At 34.5% G+C, this 16745-nt stretch overlaps 4 protein-coding genes across 5 annotated transcripts; 1 reads left to right on the forward strand and 3 right to left on the reverse strand.

Annotated features, from left to right (window-relative positions):
* Positions 1–943: 943 nt before the first annotated feature.
* On the reverse strand, positions 944–4531 carry LOC132620276 (uncharacterized). Its single transcript, XM_060334949.1, has 2 exons — positions 3872–4531; positions 944–1275 (listed from the first exon to the last, which is right to left on the reverse strand). The coding sequence occupies exons 1-2, from the start codon at positions 4272–4274 to the stop codon at positions 944–946; spliced, it is 735 nt and encodes a 244-aa protein (XP_060190932.1). The 5' UTR covers positions 4275–4531.
* An 84-nt stretch (positions 4532–4615) lies between these two features.
* Positions 4616–7100, reverse strand: LOC132619018 (non-specific lipid transfer protein GPI-anchored 20-like). Its single transcript, XM_060334006.1, has 4 exons — positions 6675–7100; positions 5952–5978; positions 5764–5832; positions 4616–5008 (listed from the first exon to the last, which is right to left on the reverse strand). The coding sequence occupies exons 1-4, from the start codon at positions 7012–7014 to the stop codon at positions 4803–4805; spliced, it is 642 nt and encodes a 213-aa protein (XP_060189989.1). The 5' UTR covers positions 7015–7100; the 3' UTR covers positions 4616–4802.
* Positions 7101–10223: 3123 nt separating this feature from the next.
* On the forward strand, positions 10224–11912 carry LOC132617286 (non-specific lipid transfer protein GPI-anchored 5-like). The gene is made up of 3 exons (XM_060332257.1): positions 10224–10706; positions 11380–11439; positions 11640–11912. The coding sequence occupies exons 1-3, from the start codon at positions 10382–10384 to the stop codon at positions 11762–11764; spliced, it is 510 nt and encodes a 169-aa protein (XP_060188240.1). The 5' UTR covers positions 10224–10381; the 3' UTR covers positions 11765–11912.
* Positions 11913–11956: 44 nt separating this feature from the next.
* On the reverse strand, positions 11957–16408 carry LOC132617285 (uncharacterized). Of its 2 annotated transcripts, none has more exons than XM_060332255.1 (2): positions 15898–16408; positions 11957–12777 (listed from the first exon to the last, which is right to left on the reverse strand). In XM_060332255.1, exons 1-2 carry the CDS (start codon positions 16133–16135, stop codon positions 12278–12280), a joined length of 738 nt encoding a protein of 245 aa, XP_060188238.1. In that variant the 5' UTR covers positions 16136–16408; the 3' UTR covers positions 11957–12277. The 2 variants fall into 2 exon arrangements, with proteins under 2 accessions (XP_060188238.1, XP_060188239.1); XM_060332256.1 differs by lacking the exon at positions 11957–12777 and adding an exon at positions 14400–14898 and having other exon boundaries at positions 15898–16386.
* Between the last annotated feature and the right edge of the window lie 337 nt (positions 16409–16745).

The following is a 16745-nucleotide window of genomic DNA, read 5'->3' on the forward strand; positions in this document are numbered from 1 at the left end:
ATTTTTGGATCCACGTAAGTAAAGTCTGGGCCTCAAAAGCAACTTATTCACGTGGACTAATTTGGCTGGTTTTGTGACTGAGCAGGGTGATGTGGTCTTCTTATTTACCACAAGCTCTCAGAAGAAGGGTCAACTGACCCACTTTCTTTGGTCGACAAGGGAGCTAAGAAAGTCGAATGTACTAGTGAAGTTCATCTATAGAGTTTAATTTGAAATTCGAAAGGAGGGGATTTGGGGGATTGGGTTGGGGGTTGCGTGACTTGTCCATCAAACGAAGAGTATATTTTTTTTTCTCATTTGGTGTCGGTATTGGTATTAGAATTCTAAAAAAATTCAAATTTATGCCGTATAAGGTCATTAAGGGAGAAAGCACTCGTATCAGAATTTTAAAAGAGAATGCTTCGGAGAATTGTACTTATGTTTTAATTTATGTGAACATATTTAATTGACCATAGAGTTTAAGAAAGATATGATTTAAAAAAAATTATAGTCTTAAATATGCCATAATATTGTGTGGTTATAAATTTTGAAAAACTTGTTATCTTAAACATGTCATATTATATATATGTAAATATAAAAACTTCTCATTAAAAATTTAAATAAATAAGAAGTCTAAATTAAATTATTTGTAGAGTTAGAAATGAGTCATGTTTTTACTGGAACAGGGAGTAATGTTTAGCACGTACGAAAGTTCAAAAATAGGGTTATGTTTCTGTTTAAATAGTAAGTGGATGTATGCAACCAATTTTTCTCTACGAAAGTAAAGCCATATATGGCTCCCTCTAACTTTTATTTTCCATTGTTCTTTGCCTGCTTAATACCTTCCAGGCTCTTTTTTTGGATTAATATTGTTGATACAAAGATTTGAGAAAAGGAGTCCAACAGATTAATCAAATTCATAATTTAAGAGTTCCATTATTTGGAAAACATGCAATGAATTTCATCATGTTATAAGCATTACATAAAGTGTTGACACTATGAGCACAACGACCCTTGCGTACAACATAATTTTCCTGCTATCTCCACCAAATGAAGTCAAATATCCTTCCTTACAAGGAATTTTCAATTCTGGTGACTGAATTGTAACATTATGATGATGTCTAGTAGAATTTAGAACTGGAATATCATCCATGTTTGGTGGCAATGGCAACACCAAGTCCTTTGGCACAGATGGTACTGGTGACGGTGGTGGCTCTTTTGGAGGCAAAAAAACTGGTATTGGTCTACTTGGTGGTGGCTTCATTTCTTGTACAGGAGGAACCATTGCTTCAAATGCTACAAAAGAAGTTACATTGAAAAACAAAAGAAATTAGCCCCAAAACTTGACACCTTGCTATAAAGCTTTGTCAAAGAATAAACAAAGTACATGAATAAATGGTAGTGTTCCTGTGTTTCAATTTGTGGCGGCTTAATACCTAGGTAGCCCCTTAAACTTAACATGATTTGTAAGCTAGACATTTTAACTTAGCTAGTGACCAGATGGATACGTCAACTTGGTAAAAACGTGTCTTTTAAACACGAGTCCTACGTGGCAGCCAGAGTGTTGTTTTGTTCATTATTGGACGCGTGAGACTGCTATTTTAAAGTTGTCGAGTCAACTTAGGAGTAAAAATATTTTATAACACAAAAGTTACCCTCATCTTCACCATTGTTGTTAAAAGAAAAGCTCTAGCATAACTCTCTTCTCCATATCTAAACAATACACCAGAAGATTAAAATCTCATATGAAGTCCTGTTTTTATATAAAAAAAAAAATATGCATTCACTTTTATCTCGTGACCTTCATATTTGTTTGACCACACAATGAACTAAATAAAGGCCAAAGTATCATTCGAAAGCTTTGGAGGTATTAATAAACAGAGCCAACTTTAAAATGTCAAAGTTCAGGCTTAGCAGGACTTGATCGAAGGATTTTGTAATTTCTGTTTTTACATTTCACTTAGAGCAATATTCTTGATCTTGAAAATTTGCATTGCTCTCCTAGTTAGTAAAAAGATGCAGGGATGTATTAGTGATATAACTATAGAAATTACCGAAAAGCTGTTTACTTTAGGTCTTCATATATCAGTTAATAAAGCAAAACAAAAGAAATCCTATACTTTTCCATGCTAGAAGTATTTGAAGGAGATAGAAAAACAGAGAGAAGAAGATAGAGAGAGTGGAAATGGGCGATGGTTAAGAGAGAGAAACTGAATAGATATATGAAGCGTATTGTTGGAAGAAGAATAAAATACCCATTCATTGCTATAGCTAACAGCTTTATGTGAATTTGCAGAAGCAAATAATGAAGAATGAAGGTAAAGTTTGGTTGGTTCTTTACTGGAACGAAGAAGAAGATCAAAAAGGGGTTGCCTGGAGTAGGGGTGGGACCAAAATTCTCTCTTTCTCATGACACGTGTCTCTGTCCTATTCTTTCATGACACATCACCAGTGAATCTCACGCCCTTGGATTTGTTGACTTGAGTGTTTAAGAGACACATTTTTACCAAGTGAGGTGTCTATCTGATCACTAGCTGAGTTAAAGTGTTTAACTTACAAATCATGTCGAGTTTAAGGGACTATCTAGTTATTAAGCCATTTGTGGCATAGTTTGACTGGAAATTTAAAAAAGAAAGGAAGACTTTTAAAACTTGTAGTCTTAAACATATCATAACATTTTTGGGGCTATAAAACTTTTGAAACTTGTTATCTTCAATAAGTTTTAAAAGTTTTATAGCCACACAATGACACAAACAAAGCAGAGCTAGGTAGGAACAGTGTTTTAAAAGGCGGGGGCGTAAGGCGAGGCGTTTTATGTCTGCCTCAGCGAGGCGTAAGCCCCGAGGCACGAGGCGTAAGCCTCATGGGACTTTAATTTTTAGTATTTTATAAAATGATATAATTATAATAAATACTTTTAAATTGGTTAAATAACGTAAAAAATTGAAGAAAACAATAAATAAGTGATATATATATATATATATATACACACACATATACATACTCCACCCCCACAAAAAAACTAATTAGAACAATCTATTATACGTACTTACAAGTATAAGTGACTGCTCGTTACTTTTTTGAGATAGTAGAAGACAAGATAAATAATTGGAAAAGAACATATATTAGGCATTCTAGCAATAAAAAAAGGTCTTGACTTTTAAATTTAATGTTTCAGTTCCTTTTTAAAATATTTGAGTAATTACATGTTGACTTTTGAAAATTTGGGCATTATACTAAGGACTTATTTAACAAATTTCGTTTTAGTTTGAAGAAGTTTTCTGGACTTACGCCCCAACAAAAAAAAACTCGCCCCAAACGCCTAGGCTTACGCCCCAATAAAAAAAAAACTCGCCCCAAACGCCTGGGCGTACGCCCCAAATTGCTGGGCGTACGCCTTTGGGGACTTGCGCCCCGACCCATCGCCCCGAGGCATTTTTGGTACGCCCCGCCCCGGGGCTCGCCCCGAGGCTCGCCTCAAAAACGCCTTTTAAAACACTGGGTAGGAATAAGAGGGCTCAATTGAATCATGTTTTGTCGACAAATTACACTATCCAAATAGAGGGGAAACATGAGTTTTTTCGTTATATATAAACTGTTGAATCCTTTGATACAAGAATGTTTTAGTTAATGGCAAAGGGAGTTCAAAAATTGCTTCAATCAGGGGTTCAAATCCTCAGTGACATTGGACTATCTTTTAAAATCCCTTTGTATAAATCTTTGGCTCTGCCATTGCTGATACAAATGTTATAACATGTCTAAAATCACAAGTTTTAAAATCGTCATTTCTTTCTAAAAATCCGCACTGAGTTAAACTATGCCACATAAACTGGACGAAGGGAGATAATAACATATGATTCAAAGAAGTTGGAATCAAGATTGTCTTATTTACCTTGGCATTGTGTCAATGGAGGTATTGCGATGAAGCAATTAGACAAAGGCAGCACAAGTGAGGCTTTTACAAGAGGACTAGAAGAGCCTAATATTGCACACAAGCAATAATATCCTGCTTGAATCACTTGATTGAGTGCATTGCAACAAGAATTAAAAGATGTTGGAGTACTTTTGCCTTGATCCATGCATTTTTCCAAGTTTATCCCCTCAAATGAACATTGTGGCAAATGACATGTTGCTATTGGGAACAATGTAAAAATAATAAGAAGAAGAGATGCAAAAGCCCAAGTGAATTTAAGAGTATTCATTGTCACTAACAAGTTTTCAATTAGGATAATGAAGTTGTAAGAAATACAGTGTGTGAATTTATGCTTTGTTGTCATGAAGTGGTGGTTTTGCATGCTTGTGACCTACTCATATCATACATTTGGTGCTTTAAGCACTTTCTAGCTTGTCATGCAGCAAATGTTGCAGATGAGCACAAATATTTCACTTCTTGGTCATAATTCTTCCATTGGAAAAATTTCATATGGGCTAATTGAAGTCAAACTCATTGAGAAAGTGTTGAAATATTCTTTTCGTCTTGTTGCACCATTCAGTCTGAACTGGATATTAAGCATATGGAACTTCAGACACCGCATATTGAAATTTGTTTCAAAGTGGTTAGACATGCAAAAAATCTTACATAATTCGGTACAAATTAAATAGTGTGTCGAAATAGGATACCCCTAAAAAATTTACGTAACAAACACCCAAATTATAAAAATTTCACAGGAGTCCCTGTACTAATACAACAAGAAATACATAATCTTTTCAGGATTCTATATTACATCAAAGAATAGTTGTATAACAAAATAATACATATCTCCAAAATAAATGACATAAACAACCCCACAAATTCACTAATTCTAGTACTGTCTGATTTCAAACTAATACAACATAAAAGCAATTGCACCAAATGCAGCAATGAGGGCTAATGGTGAAAAACCATAGCTAAGAGAAGATGCAGTTGATGGTGTAACAGGGTTTTGACGGCGGCCAGAATTCGTCGCAGATGGAGATGGTGGAGTTAAAGTAGGAACTGCATCAGCTTGTGGTGCCAGAGCTGGTGACATTGGCTGGAAATTTGTTGTACCTGTGCAAATTTATTATCAATTTAAATTCGTATAATTCGTAAACGTTTAGTTTATGTTGCTCGGATCCTCTCAGAATGTCACTACATTCGTGTCAGATCCTCCAAAAAGAATAAATTTTGGAGGATTAAATACATACTCATCGTCATTTTTGAAGGATCCGAGCAACACAACTTTTAATCAGTTAGTATGGACAGAATTATATGAGTTTAAGTTATATCAGAACTACTTGTGCAAATTAAATTCATTATCAAGTTAAAATCGTCTAAATTCATAAACTTTTAATCTATGCTGCTCGGATTCTTTTAGAGTGTCGTCATAGTTGTGTTGGATCCTTCAAAATTGAATAAGTTTTGAAGGATCCGAGCACACTTCGCGACATTTAAGGATCTGAACAACTAGCTATTAATTGGTTAGTATGGAAAAATTCGTTATCAAGTTATAACTCATAAACTTTTAACCTATGTTACTCGGATCCTCCAAAAACATTGTCGTACCTGTGTCAGATCCTCTGATACCGAATAAATTTTGAAGGATCCGATACATATACGACACGCCAAGATCGAGCAACATAACTTTGAAAGGTTTTAATCTATGGCGCTCGATCCTCTCAGAATACCGTCGCAGCTGTGTCGAATCCTCCAATAAGAATAACTTTTGAAGGATATGATACATACTTGCGACATTTCTGAAGGGTCCGACCACCATAGATTTTATCAGTTAATATGGACCACAAAATTATACTATTAAGTAATACCTTTAGGACTTGGAGAAGGACTGGGAGCTGATGTTGGTGAAGCACTTGGAGCCCCTGTTCCAGCAGGACCTATTTGACAAAAATATTAAATTCACATCATTTTATGACAAATCTAGATGATAAAATCCTTGAAATATGGACATTATTGTTAAAAGACATGAAATATGTAATAACAGTCTAATATATACCTGGAGCCGCTGCAGGTGGACTGGAGGCTGCAGTCAAGATAATCACTAAGTGTGTTAGTAACCATATAAAAAGTTGTACCAATAAGAATGGAAAGAACTATATATAGATGAACATAATAGTAGTCATAAATCTTCTTATTTATGATAGAGTAATAAATGGGAGCCTTGACGGAGCGGTAAAAGTTATTGTCGTGTAACTAGAAGGTAGGCTACAGCAGAGCTAGTTTTGAGAAAGGCGTTCACATAAATCCTTTTGCAGAAAAATTATACTGTGACAATAATAGTTTTTGTTATATATAAGTTGGTGCATTCCCTCGAACACGAGGGAAAATTCTAGTAAAGTGAGAAAGAGGGTTTGAACATCTGGCTGTGAAATGTTTGAATCCCCTTATATAAATCCTGGCTCCACCACTAATCACAGGTTTAAGCGGCAGAAACAGTCTCTCGCAGAAATGCAAGATAAAACTGCATAAAAAGACTCAATATGACCCGACCCTTCCCCAGACCCTACCATGCATAGCGGGAGCTTAGTTCACTAGGCTTCTATTTGTGGTAAAAGGAGTAAAGGGCAGCCATGGCGCAACGGAAATAGGAGGTCACGGGTTCAAAACACAAGAGCAACCTCTTGCATAAATACAAGGTAAATACATAAGACTCCATATAGTCTGATTCTTTCCCGAACTAGCGCATAGCTAGAGCATAGTGCGCCGTTAAAATTCTTACCTTTGCACTGGAGGGGAACACGAGCCATGTTACAAGCACGAGGAAGAGACATGGTTGTATTAGGATTAATAGGAATTTGAAAGGGAATGCCACCATTTGCAATAACACAGAGACAAGCAGTGCCATTTCCCATCATAGTTCTCAATGCATTGCAGCAGCCAGGAGATGGGGCTGCAGTCCCATTATTTCTGTTGCTGTTGGCCAAGAAATTCAAGCAAGGAGTGAAACTTGTCAGCATTGTTGCTGTACATGGGGATGTCACAATTTGGGCATTAATAGGCAGAGTTGCAAAGACAATAATGCAAGAAAGAAAAAGAACATAGTGAAAAGAAAAGGCCATGTTAATAGAGAGTTTCTTTTAGGGAGTTGTTTTTGAGATATGTTTGTAATTTGAAATTTTGAATGGTTAAGTGGGGAGATAAAGAGGGAATTTATAGAGCAAGTGTATTATTCCAATCAAAGAGTATAAAAGTTGATGAATAAGCAGGTGAGCGAAGTTCAACTACCTTAACAAACTCTTTGTCAAATGCTCCCAATAGTTTTGCTGACCTGCTAGCTTTGCTTGCCGTGGCCAAATTCTCCAATAGTCTACTAAATATGCATGGTAAGCTAAATAATGCATTTTTGCACATCCTTGTCATGTATAAGTAGTAACGTATTGTGACATTATTCTTTAACTACATTCTAGGTCATGATTCTTATTTTATGTTCTTTGGAAAAAATAATTTTTTTAACAGAGCTCATTATAAGTGTGATATATGAGTTTAGGGGGTAAATAATTAAAAAAAAAAAAAGGTTTAGGAGGATCATAGGACCCCTGATAGTTTAAGTGTATAGTTGACAATTTCGTTTTAGCTTAGATGTGTTTCTATGTCTTGTCCCACCATAAAAGAGAAAACCTCTAAAATTCCAACAAATATAACGTTCTGAACTCATAATTTATACGTACAATAAGTTTACTAATAAGAATTTAAAAAGTTAGAACCCGTCAAGTTTCAATTTTGAATCTGCCTATGTCTTTAAAAGGATCCAATGACTTACGGATATCCTTGAGTTACTCTGTAATTGAACAGTTCTATTACTGTTGAATTCTGAGGCTATGGATGATCATTGTCAATACTTGAGAATTCTGATTCAACTGTCTTAGTATCGGAATAGTCAACACACACACCAAAAAAAAAAAAAAAAAAAAAAAAAATTGACCTACATCTAGTATAATCAAACCTCTTTATTATAATCTCGTTAGTTCAAATTGTTTTTGTTGTTTTTTTAAAGCGATCAACTGTTATAGACCTATAACCTCATTTTACATTTGGATCTTGTTTGGTTTTTGTAAACAAAAAGTTACCCAAAAGCTTTATTTTTTTCAAGTAGTTGACTATCCAACTATATTTGGATTGTTAAAGGAACTGATTAATGTCTAAATATTGCTTTTCCCTTTTTAAATTTAAACTATTGATCTTCATTTCACAAAGTAAAACACATGGTTATTGGTTCCCATGTGTAGAGTTTAGCTAAGAGCATCATGAATAATAGTGTAGCAAAGAGCCACTTTGCATCATGTGAAATATCGTGTAGTTCAGATTATGATATTGTTATTAACCCCATATATTTCTTACATGATTGGTCAGGTTATGGGAATATAATATTTAGGTTAATTTGTTGGTTGAGGTTGCGTGTGTCTATAAAACAAGTTTTTAATTACAAAAGGTGTCAGCCATTATTGAAGATGCAAGTGGGAAAACAGAAATAAATAGACCAATAAAATTTGATTTATCTTGCAACTTTATTAAGAGCCCGTTTGGAACACTTATTTTTTTTTTACTTAAAATCATTTTGGTTTGCCAACGATTTTACTCTTTTATTTCTTATATTTTTTTTTTCTAATTTCAATATTACCCTCACTATTAAAAAAAGTGCTTAACAACACTTGTGTACCAAACACATCAACTCTTTTTCAGCTTCAATATTTTTATCCAAACATATAACTGTTTATTTATAAAATAACTTTCAGCACTTAAAAAGTACTTTAAACACTTATGCTTAAAAATCACTTTTTTTCAGTTAATCTAAACGGGCTCTATCTCTTACTTAGTCGTGAAAAATAATTATAAACTAAATTTTCTTAGACAGTACAACATCCAGTTTAATTTTACAAATGGAGTCTGGAAAGAATAGAGTGTACGCAGATCTTACCTTACCGTGGGAGGTAGAGAGACTGTTTTCAATAGACCCTCGGCTCAAAAGAAAGCTTATCAAAGCCGGTTAGAAACGGAAATAACGGGAGTGAAGAAACCATGGCATGGTCATTTTTCCTTAGACAGTATGGTTATTTTTCCTTGAAATGCAACAGTATACTTTAAAGGGTCGTTTGGTTTAGAGACAAGTTAGGTAATGATTAGCAAAGCAAAAGTTATTATTGGATTTTTGTTTAATATATTTACAAATTAGTAGATGGAATATTTTAAATATGTCTTTACTTTTAGGACAAATTGAAAGTCTTTGCTTACTATTCTACGTGTTTTTAATTTGTGTATTACTGGTAGTTATATTCTTAGTCCATATTTTATCCGAAATAATAGATTCTCACAAAAAATATGCACATACTTCAGCTGTTCTCAAGATTCAAACTGCATGAACTTTGACCAACATTTTAAGATATATTTTTTTTACTAAATTGATACGAGGCAAATTGCAACTTATAGTATTTTTATGTAGTTTTTAAATATATATAACTAAAATATTGAGTTAATCTAGTCTCATTTAGCTTCACAGTTAGTTAAATTGACTCTCGAAAAGCGAAAAATATCACATAAATCGATACGGAGGAGTATTATGTATGAGAAAAGAGAAAAAACAAACAACGTTATACTAATAATGCTGAATTTTATATGGAGATTAAATCTCGTTACTACGCCAACCAAATCTTCTTTAATTTCGAAATAATAGTGGCAGAATTTTAAAAGTTGGTATAAGAAGCTTCGCATGTTCATTTTATTCCAATCATAAACTTTCTTTAAATTCATGAGCCTTTAATTTAGCTTTAGGCAGCTTTAAGCCTTAGCCGTTCTTTTTTTTACCAATAAAGAAATTGTGGGGTTAGTTAGTTAGCAATTAGCATGAGTTGGCCACCTGCATAACTAAACCATTATCCAACTCTACCTAATTCCTTTTTTAAATTATGACAAAAAGATTCAAGTTATATACAGGATAATGTAATGAAATTTTTACATCATCGATATAATTTAACATGTTATAACAAATTACTTTTTGGTCAAGACTATTAAATTAAGTAGATTTGATTCTCAAAAAATGCTGCCGCACCTGTGTTGAGTCCTTCAAAAATATATCACTTTTAGAGTATCCGACATGCACTCAATAATATTTTTGAAGAGTTTGAACAACATAGGCTAGCTATTAAATGGAGTTACCTACCATTACCTTTTAACTTGATAGTTTAACTACCTTTTACACAGTCTGTGAGTATAGAACTTAAACTAATGACAAAAATCCAAAATGCCAACCTGTGACAATATGTTTTCCTTTCTTAGTCACCAATTATAAGAGCATCTTATTTTTGACTTTTCCTTCTCAATTATCTCCTATTTTAAACCAAACGCGCTTTCATCTTCTTCCATCAACTTCACTTCCAAGCAGAAATATTTATTCTACACATCACTAGGATTTCTTAGCCAAATAACAATCAAATGGCGAATCTAAGGAACTCATCGGGGCTTGTTTTCATCGCGTTGGCGATGATCTTGACAGGAGTTTCTGCTCAATTGAGCAGTGACTGCACGAACGTGTTGGTCAGCATGTCGCCTTGCCTGAACTACATCACGGGGAACTCTTCAGCGCCATCCTCAGGATGCTGCACGCAGCTTGGCACAGTGGTTAAGAACAATCCGGAATGTTTGTGTCAGGTCCTTAATGGTGGTGGCTCCAACATGGGACTCAACGTTAACCAGACTCAAGCTTTGGCTCTTCCTGGTGCTTGCAAAGTTCAGACTCCATCAATCAGCAAATGCAAAGGTAAGAAAGACCATTCATTTTAAAATACTCCTTCTGACTCATTTTGTATGTTTTAGTTTGACTCTGCATAAAGTTTAAGAATGTAGGTTTTTGAATCTTGTGATCTTAAACTAAAGATGTGTGTACAATATACAAAAAGTACGCTTTGAGTCTTGTGGTTTTAAATTTAGTCATTCATTTCCATGAAGGAGTGTTGTCATTAAAGGTGTGTTTGGTATGAAGGAAAATGTTTTTCATAGGAATTTGATCCTGAAAAATGTTTTCTAGGAAAATAAGTGACTTTCTTACTTATTTTCTGGTGTTTGGTAAGTAAGCAAAAAAATATTATTACAGTAGCATTTATATGTAACATAAGAAAATACTATGAGGGGTGGGGGGGTTGGGGAGGAAACAATGAGCTTGAAATGTCACTTGGAAAGTTGTTTTCTAATCAAACATGAAAAAATTGGAAAATATTTTTGAAATTGTATTTTCCTCCATACCAAACAAACCCTAAGGGTAAAATGGGTATTGTAATTAAAACTCACTAAATTATTACAAGGAGGCGCTCTTTTTTAAGCTTACTAAAAAAGAAAGTAAGACCACATAAATTGAAAAAGAGGGACTATCAAATGTAAACTTTACGTTCCTTGCAAATTTGATTGCTCACTAATTAATTACCTACCTGTAACAGCCGGGTCCCCAACTAGCTCTCCCGCTGGAACAACAGATTCTCCAAATACAAACGCTTCAGGTACATTATAATCCTTTAAACTTGGTCAATGTTTTTGGGAAGATCAAATTGAGTTCTATGTTGCTCAGACTCTTCAAAAATGTTATCGAAAGTAGTGCATTTTTTTAAGATCCTACCTTGGTACGACAACACTTTTGGAGAGTCCGAGCAACATAGTCTGGATTAACTAGAAATACTTAACTTACCATATCGCGTTACAGGAAGTGGATCTGTACCATCATCACAAGGTGGTTCCAATGATGCAAGTTTAACCAAGATGATCGGTCTTCCTTTCATCTTCCTACTCTTCATTAGCTCTTATGCTTCAACATTCACCATGGCTTAACTCGGATCATATCAGAAGTCAGTTTTCCTGCAGAGACAGAGTGGTTATTGTATTTTTGTGTTCTTTAGTTCCTCTGTAAAATATTGTCTTTATGCAGATACATATATTATATATTGTTTTGGAATGTATGAGCTGGTTACAATAAAAAGACTCTCACTTATTCAAAATTATAAGAAGTTATTCCACACTCAGATACATCGAGATCAATAAGTGAAGGGCAATTATCTGAACTTGACACCAAACTTGCATCTGCAACCTTCCTGCCCTTCAAAATCTTTGCTCTAGCAGCACTGGCATTCGTAAAGCACAGCAAGACAGCCAGCATAAGTAACTCAGTACTTAAGGTTATTTTGAAATCTAAATAGGAAAGAAAATGAATAATTTCACGGCGAAACATTGTTCAAATGTAATTTAAGCAAAGCACACTCAATAAATGCAATGAAGCCTCGCGCGAGCAAGTTTACTTGTATGTATATATCATAAAATCGTATCCTATGCTATCAAATCACAACATTAGTTGTAAGTCAATGTCAGCTTCATCTTCCTCCTGTTGTTCCCCCGCTGGTACTGCCGGAAAGTTGATGTTGGACCAACAGGATTGTTGATTGGAATTCTTCTTACTCGGCAAATGACTTCATTTTTTAAATCTTCTTGAACTCCTGGTGTATTTAAATTTAACAAATATTCCATTATTATCCACCTGCTATTATCCCTCTGAAACTTCATGCACTTCTTGAAACCTCCGCCCGTGGCTTCATTAATAATGCCTATAGGTTGGCTGTCTTCTTTCCAGGAACTTTTCGAGAATCCTGATGCTGATATTTCCTTGGTAGTAGTCACAAAGTATTTGACTGTTGGATTTGAAGGGTCTCCAGGTATCCAACAGCACGAGCAAAGAACATCGTTGGGTTTATATCGCCATACACATCTGCAAAGTTGATTGTAGCTTGAGGCGGGTTGGCTCGCTCCATTAGACAATCTTCCAGAAGACCAAGCACAGCTCATCACTATCCCTAGGGTCAAACATCCATCCTTTAGTAGGTATCCAATTATCCGCCATTAATGTTGAACTTAGTAACGAAGACAATCTATAACTTTGATGGCAAGTTCAGAACCCAAAATCTTGGCTCCGCAGAAGAGGTTATTCTAAGCGAATATGAGATAAATCTTTAGAAGAATCCCTTTTCTTCAAAAAGACTATGTTCCTTCTTTTATACCTTCACTTGTTTTCCCTTTTCCAAATAGAAATAGAAAACAACAACTAACTATTATGATGCAGTAGACCCTAATATAAAGCCTTTCCCCCTCCACTACAATTATATATCACATTATCACCTAGCAGCTCTTCTCCAACTGCAGCAAACTATAACAGACATTATTGTCAAAAAAGAAAGCACAGAAGAGGCCAGCCATTAAAGATGATACATCCATTAATCTTCCATTTGAGATCATATTTTCCATATTTAATAGGCTTCCAGTTAAATCGTTGTTACGTTTTCAATCTATTTCTAAATCATGGAATGCTATATTATCTGAACAAGAAATTCAAGAAAGCTCAGCGTGATTAATCCAAAGCATTGGGCCGCGAAAAGCTCATGCTACAAAGAATTACTGGGCATTTCGAAACATTCTTTATTTCTGAAACAACAAGAACAGGACGAAGAAGTAAGGATACACCATAACCACCTTCTGAGAGCACACAGATTTTAACTCCCAGAATAAATCTAAGGATGGACATAAATAGTGATTCACTTCAGTAACTCGTAATCGTGCTTTTTATTTTTATTTATGCTTCAATTAAGGTTCAGTAGGATGTACTGACCTCTGTGTTCTCAAACATCCTCAGTACAATATAACTCGTGTAGTCAGCTTATCACCACCATTATTCATGTTTATACACTGACATATTTCTGCTTATTATACTTTTATCTTTTTGCCAATTCTAGCGAGAAAAATAAGGATGTCGCGGTCCAAGGGTTAAGAGGAAGAATGGAAGAAAGTCACCAGCAGCAGCTGTGCAATACAGTAGAAATAGCAACAAAACTCAATCACAGGTTTTCTAAAGTAATAAAGGCGTGTCCACATATGTCTTTCTGGTGTCTTCACATTCTCCATGCCGTGAATGTTATAATTTGGAAACAGTAGATACTTCATTCGAATCTAGAGAGAAAAAGATGAAATGTTTGTTAAAGAGAACAGCCAACCTTACATCCTTAAGCTACATGTAGTATAACATTGAAAAAGCACACTTTACTTCCGTCTTCCCCTATGAACCATCAACTGAGCTAAGGGGTAAAAACAATAACACTAATCACGACACCTCAATCTCAAGCAAATTGGAGTTGGCTATGTGAATCCTCACTGTTCATATAGTCCAATTAAGCCCACATCGCAATATTATATAAAAGAATACTACAAATAACTTCCCTTGTGTTAACTTGCTCACGTTGCCAATCCAAAATTCAAACAACAACTACAAACAAGTTGGGGTCGGTCATATGAATCCCCACTTTCATTCAAGCTCATTTCATATCATCATCATACTAAGTAAAATAAAGGTGGTGTAAATCCCAAATTCGCATAAGAAAAAAAGAGAGTTGCAGTATAAAACTAGCCAATTTATGATAAATTCTCATTATACAAATCTAAGGGTAAAGACGGGTAAATGCAACACTTCCGGACAAAGGATTCATTTGAAACTTTTCATTTTTACACCGAGCATAAATTTACACGTGAAAATACACTAAAATTTCAACAAACATGAAATCACAACTCATAATTTAAAAAGTACAACGAGTTCAACTAAAAACAAGTTCAAATCCTGAATCCGCCAAAAATTGGCCACTACGATCGAAGAGAATCGGTTGATAGAAAGCTGAATATCACAATATCTCTGGATTTCCCCTTCAAAATTATGTACTTCCTCAGAATTCCCTCTCTTAAAAACCCAGCTTTTTCCAGCACCCTTTGTGACCCTTTATTATCTACATCCACCAAAGCTTCAAGCCTTTCAAGATATGGAAACTCAGAAAATACAGCAGATGTCACCATTTTCACTGCTCTTGTTACAATCCCTTTGCCCCAATATTTTTGAGCAAGTACATACCCTAGCTCCGCTCTGCAACTATCTACACCTGTTGAAGGTTCATTCAAAGTTGTAGAAAATCACATTTGTTTGGGACTTGATATTTGTTATTCATTTAATTCATGTCTAAACAGAATTTATATTTAAAGTTATGTAGGAATAGATTTTCCAATATCTAGTTGAAGTACATTTCACATTATTATAAAGAGTTAACACTCAAAAACACACATGAACTATCACTGTTTCGCGAGTTTCACACCCCAACTATCAGCGCTCCCTTTTCCTATCCGAACTATCACCGTCTATGTATTAAAACACACCTCGAAGTTGATTAGGCTAATTATAGTTGTTCTCTTTTCCTACTTGAACTATCATCATCTATGTATTAAAACACACCTCGAAACTGATTAGGCCAACCATCAGTTGTTTCCTTTTTCTGCTTGAACTATCACTATCTATGTATTAAAACATAGCCCGAAGCTGATTAGGCCAATTATCGATTGTTCAACTATCAACTTTCTTTTTTCCTACTTTAACTATCACCATTTATGTATTAAAACACACCTCGAAGCACCCTATCAGCCCCTTTTCCTAAATGACCTATCTTATATTAAAACACATCTCGAAGTTGACTAAGTCAACTATCAACTGTTTCCTTTTCCTACCTGAACTATTACTTAGATTCATTTTAATACATGAATGGTGACACTTCAGGTAGGAAAATGAAACAACTATAATTTTTTTACGAAAAAAAAAGTGATAGTTGAGATGTGTTTTTGACCATTATTATTAATAGAAGTACTTCTACCTATTTTCTTGTAGCAGAAAAGTAGAGTTGACAATTATGGAGAGAATTCAAAGATTTATAAGATTATGTGTAAATTATTTTGAAGAAATTGCATGGTTTGCCCTTCAAATGGGCTGGTATATAATATTTGCCCTTGAAAATCCAACTTATGCCCAGTGAGACATAAATTTATTAAGGATAAAAATTAAAGACCAAACACAAAATAGGGACAAAAGTGCAAATGACCCGAAAATTCCAAACCTGAATGGGGTGTGATGGAAATCGACCCGATTGCTCTGTTATTAATACAAATAACTCTAAACCATGGATGAGGAATAGCAATATTGTTGATAAATTCGAATGCTTGAGGTTTTGAAGTGTAAGTATCCCAAGTGCAAAAACGGCTAACATTTTCATCTGTTGCCCATACCATGAAATCATCAACATCTGAAATTTCAATTGGGCGTAAAGTGATATGATCAATGATTTCTACATCCATTTTAGGATTTGATGGAAAATTTAGGGGTGAAAGGTCAACTTTGGGTATAAATTTAAAATGATGATATAATACTAGATGCAAAGCATTTATGCGGTTGCAGATGAAAATATTAAAATTGGTGGTTAATTTTTTTAAGCAACAAAAAGATGGACTTCATCTTAAATTACTGGGAAGTCCTCAATGCAAAAATAATTTTAATTTTTTTTGGTTAAAATCATTTTAATATTATTGAAAAAGTTTAACAGTTTTTTTTTAAGGCCAAATCAATAAGTGCTAAAGTTACTTGTACAAACGGCAACAACCTGGGCTACATTAAATGACCAAAATAACCTTGGCGGGAAGTAGGCATGTCAACGAACAGTTGTCTGCTTCTAGCCGCTTATACGTAGTAGTAAAGTAATAAAAGCGGAGGCAAAAGCACCACAATCAGTCAAGTGGTAGAATAGAATTTAGACACATGTAATTTATAACTAATAACTAGTTAACTTTACCGCGCTTCGCGCTGTTAGACATATATATATATTTTTTTTTTTAATTTAGTCAATATATAAAAGATAAAACTTATAAGATCAACTTTTTTTTTTTAGAAAAAAAAAACAGATATATAATG

Source organism: Lycium barbarum, chromosome 11 (genome assembly GCF_019175385.1).
Source record: "Lycium barbarum isolate Lr01 chromosome 11, ASM1917538v2, whole genome shotgun sequence".
NCBI lineage: Eukaryota > Viridiplantae > Streptophyta > Magnoliopsida > Solanales > Solanaceae > Lycium > Lycium barbarum.

Coding starts and splice junctions, on each gene's coding strand:
- LOC132619018 (XM_060334006.1), bottom strand. CDS start 7,014: ATGGCCTTTTCTTTTCACTATGTTCTTTTTCTTTCTTGCATTATTGTC. Junction 5,979..6,674: donor TGTTCCCCTCCAGTGCAAAG/GTAAGAATTTTA, acceptor TCTTGACTGCAG/CCTCCAGTCCACCTGCAGCG. Junction 5,833..5,951: donor TCCACCTGCAGCGGCTCCAG/GTATATATTAGA, acceptor TTTGTCAAATAG/GTCCTGCTGGAACAGGGGCT.
- LOC132620276 (XM_060334949.1), bottom strand. CDS start 4,274: ATGCAAAACCACCACTTCATGACAACAAAGCATAAATTCACACACTGT. Junction 1,276..3,871: donor TCCATTGACACAATGCCAAG/GTAAATAAGACA, acceptor CTTCTTTTGTAG/CATTTGAAGCAATGGTTCCT.
- LOC132617286 (XM_060332257.1), top strand. CDS start 10,382: ATGGCGAATCTAAGGAACTCATCGGGGCTTGTTTTCATCGCGTTGGCG. Junction 10,707..11,379: donor ATCAATCAGCAAATGCAAAG/GTAAGAAAGACC, acceptor TACCTGTAACAG/CCGGGTCCCCAACTAGCTCT. Junction 11,440..11,639: donor TCCAAATACAAACGCTTCAG/GTACATTATAAT, acceptor ATCGCGTTACAG/GAAGTGGATCTGTACCATCA.
- LOC132617285 (XM_060332255.1), bottom strand. CDS start 16,135: ATGGATGTAGAAATCATTGATCATATCACTTTACGCCCAATTGAAATT. Junction 12,778..15,897: donor TTCCATCACACCCCATTCAG/GTTTGGAATTTT, acceptor GTTTGACCCTAG/GGATAGTGATGAGCTGTGCT.